The sequence below is a fragment of the Quercus suber genome, unplaced genomic scaffold (genome assembly GCF_002906115.3).
Source record: "Quercus suber isolate HL8 unplaced genomic scaffold, Cork oak 2.0 scaffold_1286, whole genome shotgun sequence".
Taxonomy (NCBI): domain Eukaryota; kingdom Viridiplantae; phylum Streptophyta; class Magnoliopsida; order Fagales; family Fagaceae; genus Quercus; species Quercus suber.
The window spans coordinates 2,984-17,423 of record NW_027070675.1 but is presented as its reverse complement, the minus strand read 5'-3'; the positions used below and the strand labels follow the sequence as shown (position 1 = coordinate 17,423).

The 14,440-nt window shown below is 35.7% G+C and overlaps 2 protein-coding genes across 3 annotated transcripts; both read right to left on the bottom strand.

Annotated features, from left to right (window-relative positions):
• Nucleotides 1-4,402: 4,402 nt before the first annotated feature.
• Nucleotides 4,403-6,020, bottom strand: LOC136065892 (uncharacterized; the record flags this gene model as incomplete). The annotated part of the gene is given in 2 exon segments (XM_065769700.1): nucleotides 4,403-5,310; nucleotides 5,313-6,020. Coding segments are annotated over 2 exon segments (1,575 nt in total), but the record flags the coding sequence as incomplete, so codon positions are not given.
• On the bottom strand, nucleotides 6,020-12,010 carry LOC111987744 (uncharacterized). 2 transcript variants are annotated; one of them, XM_065769699.1, is made up of 4 exons: nucleotides 11,752-12,010; nucleotides 9,195-11,025; nucleotides 9,035-9,072; nucleotides 6,382-6,540 (listed from the first exon to the last, which is right to left on the bottom strand). In XM_065769699.1, the coding sequence occupies exons 1-4, from the start codon at nucleotides 11,802-11,804 to the stop codon at nucleotides 6,504-6,506; spliced, it is 1,959 nt and encodes a 652-aa protein (XP_065625771.1). In that variant the 5' UTR covers nucleotides 11,805-12,010; the 3' UTR covers nucleotides 6,382-6,503. The 2 variants fall into 2 exon arrangements, with proteins under 2 accessions (XP_023875252.2, XP_065625771.1); XM_024019484.2 differs by lacking the exon at nucleotides 9,035-9,072 and having other exon boundaries at nucleotides 6,020-6,540; nucleotides 11,752-12,008.
• Between the last annotated feature and the right edge of the window lie 2,430 nt (nucleotides 12,011-14,440).

Sequence of the window (14,440 nt, the reverse complement as noted above, 5' to 3'; positions counted from 1 at the left end):
AAAAAAAAAAAAAAAAAAAACTCAAACTTACTATTACAAATTTACAATTTGATATCTTCGGGAAATGTTAATAAAGTAATAATTAATAATTCATTTAAAAAAAGTTTTTATGAGGAAAAAAAAATTAATGTTTTGGTAACTTTCTCTATTTCTTATAAAAATTGTGTCAAAATTTTACTAAAATGAATTGTTAATCATTGCTTTAAGAGCACCCGTTAGCATGACCCTTTATTTCTACTTGTGAGACTACTAGGGCAAAGGTAGCATGGGACACAGAGAGATTTCAAGATTGGAACAAGGTCGTTATTAAACATATATGGAACATTTTTACTCAGGATAGTTCACTATGAATTGCTTGTTTGGGTTGAGGCTCATCTCTTAAGTGGTATATGTTTGTGGTCTGCTAATATCCCTCAAGGCTGTTCGTAGGGTCGGAAAAAGATCCTTGAACTTAGGGTGCTGTAAAATACATGCAAAACAATAAAATATCTAGTACTACAACACACAAAAATTAGCGGCCAACTCTAGGCCTACATTCACAAGCAATGTCAACCAAAATTCACTATTATAATAGAAATTACAACCAAAAAAACTCTCAAAACCCCAATGTATTTAAAGGTGCCCTCACTCTAGCTCTCTAGGAAAAACTTAAATCTTTATCTTTCTTAAAAGGCAAGGATTTGTTACTAACAACAAAACTACACTACCACTCTATTTATAAGGTGTAACATTGTTCTTACTTCTTTAATTTTCAATGTGAGACTCACTTTTATTATAACTAGTTGCAAACTCACGCGATGTGTGAGAAAAAATAATTTTTTGTATTGTAATATAATATATAATTTTTTTAAAAAAAATTTTTTGAAGAAAATTTGTTCTCCCTAAAAATTGGACCTTGAATTGATTTTTTTGTAGGTTTTCTTTTCAAGTTTTGCACAAAAGTTCTTTTTTTTTCTTAATTTTTGCGTTGGAAAGTATGAAATTTTATTATATTTGGTCTAAACTCTTTAGTTTTGAGTTAAAAAATATAAATAAAATACTAAAATAGACATTAGAAATTAGAAATATGAGCCCTAAAAATGCAATAAAATGATAAATATTCAGAAGTCTTATTTGGTCCACATTGGTTCTATTCGGTCCATTCTATCCTCTTCTATCTCATTTGGTCCTATTCGGTCCTATTTAGTCTATTCTGTCTACTAAAGTTCTATTTGATCTATTCGGTCTTATTCAGTCCACTTCGATTCAATTCAGTCTATTCAGTCCACATTAGCTCTATTCGGTCCACATTGGTCTATTCCGTCCATTCTGTCTACTTTGATTCTATTTAGTCTTATTCAGTCTACCTTGGTCTTATTCGGTCCATTCTATCCACTTTGATCCACTTCAGCTCTATTCGGGCCATTCGGTCCACTTTGGTCATATTCGGTTATTTTGTCCACTTTGGTTCTATTCAGTCCATTATGTCCACTTCAGTCGTATTCAGTCCACATTAGTCCTATTCGGTCTACTTCGGTCTTACTCGGTAAAATTTGGTCCTACTCGGTCCGTTCTGTCTACTTAGGTCTTATTCGGTCCATTTTTTCTTATTCGGTCCTATTCTGTCCATTTGGTCTACTTTATTTCATTTGGTCTAATTCGGTCCATTCAGATCACTTCGGTTCATCTTAGTCCACTACGATCTATATTTGTGCACTTTCTTAATGGGAAAAGACATGTTTGGGTTGAAAACACCTAATCTAAATCCAAATTTATTTAAAAATATGTAAATCTCAAACTATTAATATCTAATATTTTAAGCGTAGTATTTATTATTATAACGCTTTTGTTGAGCCACTTTATGATAGTATTTCAATTCACTTTGGTACGGCTATATATATATATATATAGATTAGTGCACCTCATTATTCTTCTAGTTGATGTGGAGTTCCAAAACCAATGAGAAATTCTCTAAGCTTCTCATATCCTGAGCTAGACTCAAACATAGGGATATTTTCCATTGAAATGGTGATGGGATCTTCATTTGATAGGATTATTGGCATCTTGAAGGTGCTTAACTCCCAAATTTAGTCATAGATTGATTGTTGAAGCTGCCAGTTCCATGGATGCCAAAGTATCAAATATTTTAACGATGGATGTTGGTATCGCACCCTGCTAGATCAGAAGAAACGAGACTCACGCAAGCAGACTTATGAAGGATACACTTGGCTAATGTAGATTTTGTGCAATGGGTAACTACACCTGTCCTCTTGCTTGGAATGAAATTAGAGTTAAACATTAAGTATGCAAGTTGATTTGGCATCATTCATTCATTCCCAAGCATTCATTTATCTGTTAGCCATTCTAAATAGGGTATCAACTGGAGAAAGGCTTAGAATGCGGTTATGCTTGTGATGTGTTGTGTGTGTTTTGTAGAAACAAAATTGAGAATCGAGACCACCAATTTTTTTTTAATGTTCTTCATTAGAAGGATTTAGTCTCAATTGCTGCTTGGTTTCGTGTGATAATTCATCAAATTGACTCGTCTTGGTCTGCAAGTTTCCAGTGGGTCTTAAGAAGCTTGAAGATTGGAAGGTTTAAAGCAACTCTATACAAGCTAATGTGGTTGCATTGCAGCATAATACCAGGGTATACAACGGCAATATTTTATCAGAAGAAGCTATTATCAAGCAAATTAAACATGGTGTAAGATGAAGTGCTGGTTATTGTGAAGCAGTGCCAAACACTTTGTGTAGCTATGCTTGTACGTGCTTAAGAACAAGGTCTACTGGTAAAATGGTAACTGCCTAGTATTGTTGCAATTGCAGGGTGTCCTCCTGTGTTTTGAGTAGGGCGGTATGCTGTGTTTTGAAGTTCTTCTAGTGTTATAACCATCTCTAACCAGGTAGATTTGAGTCACGAGTCTCAATTTCGACCCACGTAAACCCAGGCAAAGGTCAGATTGGTTGAAAGATGCAACTAACAATAAGTAGAATTAAATCGAAGTACATCCGTGTCCGTGTGACAGCATCAGATCCTATTCATGTATTAAGTAGGATGTCCAATCTAAATTTATAGATACATCATCCATTCCTCCCCTTCAATTTACTCGGCATGCATTAAAGCACGTACACCATAATGACATAAGTAAATAATTGCTTTCAATTACACCTAAATGAAATATAGAACGAACACCAACACAAACCCACATTTAGCATTTAGGTATATGTCGCAAGTTGTCAAAGTCATATGTACCATTAACATGTGTTTTCCTTGCTACCAACTACCAAGTGCCTTTTGTTGGGGTGCCTTGTATTTGCATCTAAGCATCAACTCACTTCCTGAGTACTGAAATTTTGCAATCACTTGCAGATTTCTAAATCATCAATGTCTTCCATATTGCAGTGCATGCACTGGCAACAGCATAAATGCCTTTCATAATAGAAAGCTAGATAACAAACACAAGCCAATAATAACTTGTAGCTTTGTTTGTGAACTTTCTTTTATTATTTTCCTTTAGTAATTTATCCAAAATGGAGATGCGTGAACTAATCACAAATAAATTGCAATCACAGAACTTTAAATGGTAATCCACACAAAAATTTGTAGAACCATGGAATAATTGTTCAATAAGGAGTAGAATGCACCAATAATATGTGAAAGATAAGACATATCCCAGATAACTTCTAATGGGTTTATTGACTTTCATTCTCTCAATTTCCATAAATCTTGACCATGGTTATATTAATTACACGTGTAGAAAAATGATAAGGAAAATAAATTTGCAAAGAAAATGGCTATTCATTTGAAAATTTTGATAGTGTAGCACTTTAATCTGAAAGAGCCATGTTGATCTCACATATCAAAGGTTAAAGAAAAGAAAAACACCTGTTTTAGGAAGGATGTCAAGAGTAAGAAAACAAAGAATTATATTTCGACTATTAGTAATAATAAAAAAGGAGGCAGAGAAAAAGGCAAAGTTGGATGGCATATCCTTGGCAGTAAACAGAAGTAAATGACGAGCCATGTTAGTCAAGGTTTACCAAATAAAGCACAGGTGCTTGATTTCTCTTCCTTTTATCTTTTTCTACCATTTTATCTTTTATTTTGTGTCTGTGTGCGCACGTATATGGTACAAAAGGTGAAAAAAGAAAAGCAGGTAAAGATTTTAAAAGCAAGGGTTTTTTTTTTTTTTTTAGATCAATTCCCAATAGATTAAAAATATAGAAAGGGAAGCCACTGTGACTGAAAACTTGTGTTTCTTTTTTAATTTTAGGGAAAAAAAAGTTTTAATGAAAATAATATATATATTGAAAATCACTGATTTTTTTTTTTAAATGGTTTAATGAAATACTAAAAAATCATTCTGACCTCATATATGAATGGAAATGACTATAGATGTGCAAGCTAGAGACTAGGGAGATTTGCAGCTGCAAATATTTTAATGATTATTTAGTAATTTATCTAACCTTCTTTTTCAAAACCTACAGATTTTGATTGAGACTTGGTCACAAGGGCTTGAGGACCCCTTACAAAGAAGCTTTCAGAGTCATTTTTAGTAGGACTGGAGATCATGAAAGTAACATCCTTTGGCCGACCCATTAAATGAAGTCCAGAAAAATGATCACCCCAGATATCATACGTATATTTATCCCCAAGCCTTGCCTTTTCCTCTGTTTGCCGGTTGTAGAGTTTGGACCCAGGAGCTCGAGCATGTGGAGCAATTTTAGAGGTTGAAGCCAGAAAAGGGGAAGAGTATAACTTATCAGGGGCAGCCTTACCATGACAAGGAAAAGTAGCAGAAGGCAACAGTACAGGCTTACTAGTAGGTTTTCTGGATGCTGAAGGTTGCTCTTGAGTAGAAAAGAACAAGTTGTTACTGCTTTGCTTTGCAGGAACCTTGGGCTCCAACATGTTTACCTCAGTGGCAGATCTAGGAACTCGATTCTTCAGACACAGTTGGTCTGCTACTTGAGTACATGGATACCTAGCCTCACTAGTTTGTTCCATATCAGGAGACAGCGGCCGTGTACGTTTAGGTGTTACAGATGTGACTGGAGACAAGGGAGATGAAGGTGTGGAATTTCCACTCTGACTACTAGACACTTCAGATAATCCTGTTAATTTGGAAAGAGCACCCTTGCGCTTCTTTCGCCTCCTTCCCTTATCTTTTCCAGTTTTGACTGTAAGCTTACCATGTTGGGATGCTTCTATCATATCAGAATTCTCAACTTCTACAGACTTTGACAGCGAAGAGGTTGGAAATGCTCTTTCCTTTTGAGTGTCTAGGGAATCATTAGTTTGTTTACAATTTTCCAGAGTTGGTCTCACATGTTGAGCAGTAATTCCCTGTTCTGGATCCCACCCTGGCCAACCGGAAATCTACCAACAGATGCCTGCAATGAGTTTTTGTCTTCCTCAATAGACGTTAACAGACTATCTATCTCATTGGACACAGACAAGTCGCCATTTCTCTGGTTACAATGCACATGAGCAGTTTTCCCTGCCTTCCTCAAATTAGTAGCAATGGAACCCTTCTCGCTCTTGTATAAATAATCCTGCGAGCCAAAGGTTATTATCACCTGGGAAAATAGGCAACAGAACACCAGTAACATCAAGGAAACAACAACGAGGACTGCTACAGAGGCTTTCTTCACTCTCATCCAGAAAACTGATTGATTACAGATATTGAGCATGTGCAGGGGAAGACGTGCCTTCATGGGAATCACAAGAATACCAGTAGCCAAGTCCAGTTCAAGATCTCTATGTACCATGGCTGCAGATAAATCAGACTGATATGATATCAGAAGCTTTGTTGATTCCCCAGGTTCAAGAGAAAAACCTTTACAAGTATGTACCATAAATCCATCCATCCCACACTCTGTTCCAGAAACTTCAATTTTTCTCACCTCCAACGGCAAGTCTCCAGTGTTCTTGGCATAAAGCTCTTTCGAGAATGGCTGTGAACAGGCATTAATTGTATCTTCCGTCTGAACCAAAATGTCTGGGGGGAGATATTCAGAGGAATTGACAAGTTGAGGTTAAACTCTACACTCTGAACAGGCTCAGACCCCTCCAGCAAGACTAAGGAAAGTGACCCTCCAAATCCCCTCAAAGATAGCCACTCCACACCTGAAAGATTATTCCTTATCAGAGCTGAGCTGCTCCACCCACATCGATTTGAAGGTTGGAAGAAAATTGGCCCAAACAATGCTCTACCATAAGGATGAACATAAGCCTCAGTTAGTGCACTCTCTGTCATTGAGAATCCATATTTTGCTGGAGAAGTCGACTCATTATGAACCAAACTACCCGATGGTGGTTGTGTGAAACCATCTGGGCCCTGCATTCATCAATAATCTCTCCTGTATTAAGGATAAGCTGCATTACAACCGGCTGCTGGCTGGGATTTTTTGCAGTGATCCACTTAGAGTGATGACTTCCAACCTGGACCATAGGGAAGAATACCTCTTGATCATCAAGAACAGACATACCACTTATGGTAGCTTGAGATTTCCAGTTCCCTAGAACCAATTCATCAGCTTCAGCTGCGTCCAGTGCCTTCAGACAATAAGTTCACAAAAGCATCTAGGTTATCATGAATATAGACTGAGTAAGAATACATAGCAAGAAAACAACATAACCTAAGCATTAATATTCTCAGTCTGTACTGCCTACATTTATGGGTAAAAACTTGCTCAACCACAGGGAAGTAAATACAACAACAATAACAGCAAAACCTTTGTCCCAAACTTTTGGGTCGGTTATGAATTCTTAATGGCGAGGGGGGGGGGGGGATTTTTTTATAAATTACATCCCTGAAAATAGAATAGGGCCAGAGAGAAAGAAAGAACTCCTATAAGAGGAATGAGAAACATGAGCACAATGGAGAATAAGTAAAAAAAACTGCTAAGACAACAAGAATGAAGGAACTCTAGCTGATACAGTGTGAGATACTGAGATCCCACACATGATCTAGCTACCCACTCAACAATGAATCCACCCCAGAACTTCTAAATCTGGGCCACCAACAGAAATTATAAACCATTCAGCAGTACCCATAAATTCTAATATAAAACCACGAATGACTTTCGTTTTATTAGCACAATACAGAGTTTACCTAAAATGGTAAACCAAAGTTATGATTTCTTAGCGCATTAATATTTTTTTCTAACATTCTCTATGTAAGAGTTATTTTGTGCTTGTCTGTCTTAAAATTACAACTGGTTCATACCAATGCCTATCTATACCTTGCCATTGTTTCTATTTGGTCAGTGGCTATTGAAATGATTACTAACTCATACCCATGCCTTCCTACACCTTGCAGTTATTGCTATTTGGTAAGTATGCAGTGGTATTACTACCTAACATTTAGGTTAGAGGAGACCTTTGGGTACTTCTTTTAACATGTAGAGTGGAGAATTTTGTGCACTTCAAAATCAACAGTAGAGATAATCCCTTAGGAAGGGAAGATATGGGCTAAGGTTTGTAAGCCAGTGCAGGTTGGGGGGCTAGGTATTAGACGTTTGAGAAGTTTCAACTCTGCCTTGTTAGGCAAATGGTAGTGGAGGTATGGCATGGAGGCAGATGCTCTATGAAGGAGGGTTGAACGAAAACTGTGTCTAATGCATATGGTGTTAGCCTCAGGAAATTCATTAGAAGTGATTGGTTGAACTTTTCAAAACTCCTATGGCATGATGTGGGTGATGGTACTAGAGTGAAGTCTTGGGAGCATGTGTGGTGTAGGATTGTACCCTTAAGGAGGCCTTTCTAGAATTTTATCGAATTAGTAGGGCAAGGGATTCTTCAGTAGCAGAGGTTACGTGCTTTTCAACTGTGAGGATTCATTGGGATGTTCAATTTTGTCATTCAGCGCATGATTGAGAGCTAGAATCGTGGGTTTTTTCTATGGACATTGTCTACTCTTTGTCTGTGCACGGTCTTAGTCCTAACAAAGTTTGTTGGAAGACGGCATTGGGTAGAGGTTTAGAGGTTTAAGGATTTTATCATTCTCTATACCCTCCTACTATCATACCCTTGGAAAATGGTGTGGCAATCGAGGGTTCCTACAAGGGTAGCTTTCTTTTCATGGTCTGCTTCTTTAGGTAAGATTTTAACAATATATAACCTTTAGAGAGGGAGTATTATTGCCCTTGATTGGTGTTATATGTGCAAAAAGTGTGGAGAGTCTGTGGATCATCTTCTTCTTCATTGCTCCATAGCATATGAGCTGTGTCTTTGGTGTTTTGTTTTGTGAGAAAGGAATGCTAAGAGTTTTGAGAGTTGTGAATGGTCTATGCTAGAGCTTAAGTCTTTTTTCTTTCATACTCTCCTTGAATGGAGTTTGGGTCTGTCTCATTTGTCATGTTTTTCCCTTCCTGTTTTACTTGATCATTATAATTTTGGTTCCTAATTTTTGCCCCTACAGTACATTCTGAATGTACTCGAGTTAGCTACGATTTTTAATAATATTTTAAGTTACCTACATTAAAATAAATAAATAAATAAAGACTTCACATCTTGCTACTACACAGAATCAGTGCATGAATCTTAAAGAACTTAAAACTTAACAAGTCGCAACTCTAGAAATTGATCAAGTTCAGGGATGTAATAATGCTCTAAAACATAGTATGGCATTTACTGATTTATAGTTGACATATAATTCATGCGAACATCAATGAAAAGCAAGACCAATACTTGACAGCAGGAGAAAAAAATCTAAATGCATCTTCCATATGTTAACTCTATGGGCATTAAAATATATTTGAGAGGAAGAGGATAATTATTAATGTTTAGCCATGCTCGTTTTATATATGCACACCCTGCCAGCTACTTAACAGGCTTTGAAACAGCCATCTATCTTCTTCTTTCTGTATGACATTTCCAAGCATTCATGGAGCATTATGTCAAAATTTTGCATCCCAGCTCAAATCTGTGATTTTTTAATCTACTTATCAGCTTAATGCTGTCCAATATACATAATGGACTAAGATGCAATATTCTTGCAAGAGAAGAAATGTCACAATTTTCAAATAATCAAGAAACGTCTGCTTACTCATTAATGACAAGACAATGCACAGTCAGTCTTTTGCACTGAAAAGCAAATGTAAAGAATTTAGAAACTAGAGCAAACTTGGAACTGATCCAATGCCAAAGGGATTCATCAACCATAAAGGAAATGTACATATAGATATACAGGGGTACAATCTAAATACCTTGATATCTGATGGCGAATGCATCCCACTGCCCAAGGACCCTGTCCTCGTATTTCCAGATTCGGCCTTTTCAGACTGATACTCATATCCAACAGAAGAATTTAACTGATGTCTTAAACAGAAATGGGTTATGTCCTGGCAAGGAATTTCAATCTGAGGACTACTTGAGTCATTTGTCAGTATGAGTAATTTACAGTTCCCGTATATATTGGAGATTTCAGGGGAAGAATCATGCAATTCAACAAGAAGGTCAGTACAAGTAATCAAAGCAACTTGTGTGATGGTTCCCGGAAAAAGTAGTAAGCCTGCCTTATATTTGATGTGGAAAAGTTTAGGGTCTGAAACTTCACTAATCTCAACAAAATTCAACAAGTAAGACGCACCATTTCTCAGAGACATAGCAACACCAATAGTTTCACTGGCATCACATGACAATAGAGGCTGCAGAAATGCTGAGACAGATACTGAAAGATCAGTGTAGGCAGCTTTCCGATCTAATTCAGCTTCAAGAGGAACCATAATTGTATCAGACTTGTCTAGTGAAGACCTTAGCAACTGCATACAAAATCCACCAAAAATTTTCCCCTCAGAATCAGTTGAGAAGTCTATCTCTAAGATTGTCTCAGTGCTACGAGGATCAATCTCCCACTTTCCATGAGGCCTCATTGCCAAAAGAGGCAAACCAACTTCATCACTTTTCACAACCAACTGATCCTTTTCAATTGGCAAACCAAGGTCATCAGAGCCCCGCGAATTTTCCATGCTACAAAGCACTTCAGTATAATGGGAAGAATGCCCTAGAGAAACTGAAATCCACGCAGTTACTTCCTCCACATGAAGGGTTTCATCAAAGGGATTGAACAAAGACAAATTCTTGCTCCACCCTCCACCAGAAGAAACATCCAGGCCTAATATAGGTTGAATTTCATAAGGTGACTCAATAGCAAAGCCCTTAGCTTGGACTAAGAAACCACCAGAGCTTGTCTGCAAAATCAAATGAGCAGAGGACAAGCCCAACCATCTAGGTAAGTACACAAAACAGATTGAAGCTACTTCACCAGGTCCTAGCAAAGTCTCACTAAAATTGCATGGATAGAACTGAAAGTCCGTACTGAATGGTTCATAGACATGTAAAATGCTGTCATTGCACGTATTTGCCACGGTCAAGAAAGCTAATGAAGGAAGATATAAATGCTTTTGTCCCCAATCCAGTACACTAGGGTTAATTTCTACATTGGGAGAGGAAGAACCATCAAAAGAACCTGCTTTGGTGGTCATCTCAGATTTCTTTTCAGGCCTAAACCTCGTGCCCTTCTGATTAAGTAAAGATCTTCTACAGGAAGAAATATAATTTTGATTAGGACTATCAGCTTGAATGGATGATAACTCATTAACACCCTCTCTGGAGTTTAAAGAACAAGAAACAATCCCTCCTTTCAATAACTTAAACATACCATGGTCCGATGACCAGCTCTTATTACCCGCCCACCCGCTATCCTTAGTAGATTCTTCCGAAGCATCACCAGCTTTGAGATCATGTTCTTTAGAAGAAAAACCCGGTAATGTTGAAGGGAAGCAAAAAGATTGGGAATTGGCACAAACAGTCCCAGCATTTAAGTGGGTCCCCGGATTCCCATATCCGGAACTAGTATCACCAACACCAATATCCAAAAACCCAACATCATTTCCATCTCTATATGACTCACATGCATCATGATCCACCGACTTGAGCATCCCATTCATGGAGCTTGGTCCACATGTAGCTAAGCTAAAAAGGGTATATAACAGAACCACTATAATTTGAAATACTCTGACTCGGTGAAACAATTCCCTGAAAATAAAGTGTCAAAATCACATATAATGTAACATGTGAGAACCCTTTGCAGTTTACAGTAACATTACAAGTTGACATAAAAAATTAAAAATTATTTAAAAAAAAAAAAAAAATCTTAAAAAGACAACTTGCATTACTAAGAGGGGGCCAATTTTCTTTTTCTTTTTCTGGGCATCCAAACAGAGCGGCGGGGTCAATAGATAAAGTTAATATAAGACTAATTAACAATATCAACATAATGCCAAGAAAAAAATTTTAAAGAAAAAAGAGAATGAGTTGCATTAGCACACGATTTGCTTAATAAAAAAATAAAATTCCAACCTTTCAAATATATTTATTTCTATAAATAAATAAAAATTACTCAGTAATCACTATTTATTAATACTGCATGTTATATCCATGTGATTTTAATTAAACTAAAATATAAACCAAAAACGTAACAAAAAAGCAAACTAGCAGTAAATTAACATACCAAACAAACCCTTTAATTCCAACAATTTTGGAAGTGATTCTTATCCTTACTTTGTTAAAAACCTAAAAAAATACAGCTCAAAAATCGCTCCGTACTTTAAAAAAAAAAAAAAAAAAAAGCCATAATAAGTAAATCCGATTTAAAAAAAAAAAAAAAATTCTTAGAAATCATCAAAGTGATTTTACAAAACAGGGAATCGGAAACAAGGAAAGTTAGAGAGAGAGGGAGAGAGTGAGTAGTGATAGAGTTACCTGCGGCGGTACATGGAGAGTTGAGCTCTGATCGTTAGGGTTTCGAAGTCCATGTTTGAGACAGAGAGAAAATCATCTGCTGAAATTTTTTTTAATTTTTTTTGGTATTTATTTTCTATATTTAGGTTGGCTTTGAATAAGAGTGGGTATTTTTAGGAGCTACATATGATATATGCAGAGAGCACCACCTGATAATAGCGAATTAATGGCATCTTTCAGTCAGAACCAACCACACTGTCTATACTGTATAGAGAGAGGAATTGAGAGGGAGACAAAAACTAAAAATGACGTCAACCGCACTGGTTTAAATGTGAAATTTCTAATATGCCCCCTACACGTGATACTTGTTCATGTATTTTTCTTTTTCTTGGATAAACACTACACACGATTTCCTTGGTAGGTTTGCTTTGGTATTTTTAACAAACAAGTACATTATCTTACTACTATAGTACTTTTTTTTTTTTTTGAAGCCGACTATAGTACTATTTATTAAACACATCTCATTCATTTCTTTATTTTATGGTATGTAATAAAATGCTTGGAATGTAATAGTTATTTTTAATCACTTGTCAAATTCATTCTCTTTTTTTTTTTTAGAATGAAAATGGGTGAGCAGAGACAATTTTTGTGGTGGACCCTTATAGGCGTGACCCTTGGATCTTTCTCTTCTTTTCGATTCCAATCATGAAAACTAAAATTCTTTTGCCTTTTGGAGCTTTCATTAAGGTTGTGCGCAAGAAAAAAAAAATGAAATTTTGAAATAATATTATATCTCTAAAGATCCGTCTGAATTAAGAGAAAATAGAGATAAGTAAAGTAAAGTTAGCCAAAAATTAGTTTAATTAGTTAACTCTATTCTACCCCTCCCCATTTTCCCTCTCTCCCTCCATTTCAATCCAAACAAACCAGATGGTGAAAATCTTTTAAGTGTGCAATCATTTTTTAATGCTCGTTTTATTCTTTGCATTAGGGGAGTGATAAAATATGATTACGATCCATTATAAAATTAAGTGAATCTGGATTAAAAAAAGGGTAAAATGGTAATTATGAAGCCAACAACCCCGTCGTGACTTGTGAGCATTAAAGGGAAGTTCAAGGACTTTAATTTGAAGATGATGCTAAGCCAAAATTTTAAAAAATAATTAAAGCTCCTGTTTAGTGAAAGAGGCAATCTCTAGGTGGCCATTTAAGTAATTGGCGCATGGATACATCATACATCACGAAGTGGATGGCATGATACACGAAATTATTTTACTAACATAGCGACATTTCCATTTTCCACCAAAAAAAAAAAACAAGTACTGAGCTACGTACTACTAAAATTGAAAATGGCAAAAAGTCTGTTTTGCCCATTGGTAGGGTTTTGCGTGGTCCAATGCCCACTTGTCATGTAAAAGAGACAGAACAACAAAGGAAAGACCAAACAAATCCAAGTTTAAAAATACATCGGCGCCTTGTGGTCCGAGCCTGATGAGCTGACCGCACCGCAGGACTCGGCCTTAAAAAGGTTCGAGTAACGTGTCGCTCTTTTCTTTTCTTTTCTTTTCTTTTCTTTTCTTTCGTCTTTGTGTGAGACAAAGAATGGTAGTTTTGAGAATAAAAGTATCTACAGCAATCTAATAATGAGCGTCGAAAAAAGAAATGGTACAATGTTTGGTGCACTTTGAATCAAAATCCAGAGTACTACGAAAATGAACCCAGGGACCCCATAAAAGGTTCTCCCACATTTCATAATGCTAATAATAGCACCTTTGAATGGGACTAGTCGAAATATACTAAATATAGATAAGAGGCCATACTAGGGGTCCTCATCATCTTTCTCATAAAAATTAACGAGATTCTCACTATTTAAGAACAAGTAGTAAGAGCAAATTTAATCAGGAATATTATTTAGGTTCATTTTAGTTGGGTGTAACTTATCCCTCTTTCTTACGTAACCATAGATTGATACTGTGGTTTTCAGGATTCATTTAATTCACGAGGTCATATGTATAAGTCTTTAAGTTAATACTTTGAGGCCACTTTTAATAAATTTAATGGATCTCTTTTTTTAATTACTTGGGAGTCGTTTGGTAACATTGTTGTAGTAATATTGTTTATATTTTTTGAAAATATATGTTGGTGAAAAAATATGTAGGAATACATGTAATGTTTAAAAATTGAAAACATATATTTAAACTCCTATAGCAAACGGCCCTCTAGTATTTGTGTGCAATAAGAGATTACACTTATTCCAAGATTAGTCAGGTATTCTAAAAATAATATTTGTGCATGATTTGTGGAATATTTTCTTATAGGAGTTTGGGATTATATTTGATGGATCTTATCTTTTAATTTCGGGTATTACAAGGGAAATGTTAACTAGTGTCGTTGGGGCATTGGTTAAGAATCAATTTTAAAAAAATTTTGATTTATTTTTATGAAAAATGAAAAAAGTTATCAAAATATTATTTGTTTTTTTTTTTCTCATAAAAATTTTATTTAATTAGATTATTAACTAATGCTCTACGGTACTCGTTAACATAACCCAATTATGAATATGATATATACAAAACAATCATTCTCAATATATATATATATATATATATATATATTTTTTGAGAATCATCATTCTCAATACTTGATCCTTGTAGTTTAGCCGATAGAATTCTAATATCATAGACCTTAGGCATATTTCAACCAATAAAAT

Excerpts from the sequence above, each read along its gene's own strand:
- LOC111987744 (XM_024019484.2), bottom strand. The coding sequence starts at position 11,804 with ATGGACTTCGAAACCCTAACGATCAGAGCTCAACTCTCCATGTACCGC. Across the intron at positions 11,026-11,751 it reads CTCTCCATGTACCGCCGCAG|GGAATTGTTTCACCGAGTCA; the intron begins GTAACTCTATCA and ends CTTTATTTTCAG. Across the intron at positions 6,541-9,194 it reads ATTCGCCATCAGATATCAAG|GCACTGGACGCAGCTGAAGC; the intron begins GTATTTAGATTG and ends TATTGTCTGAAG.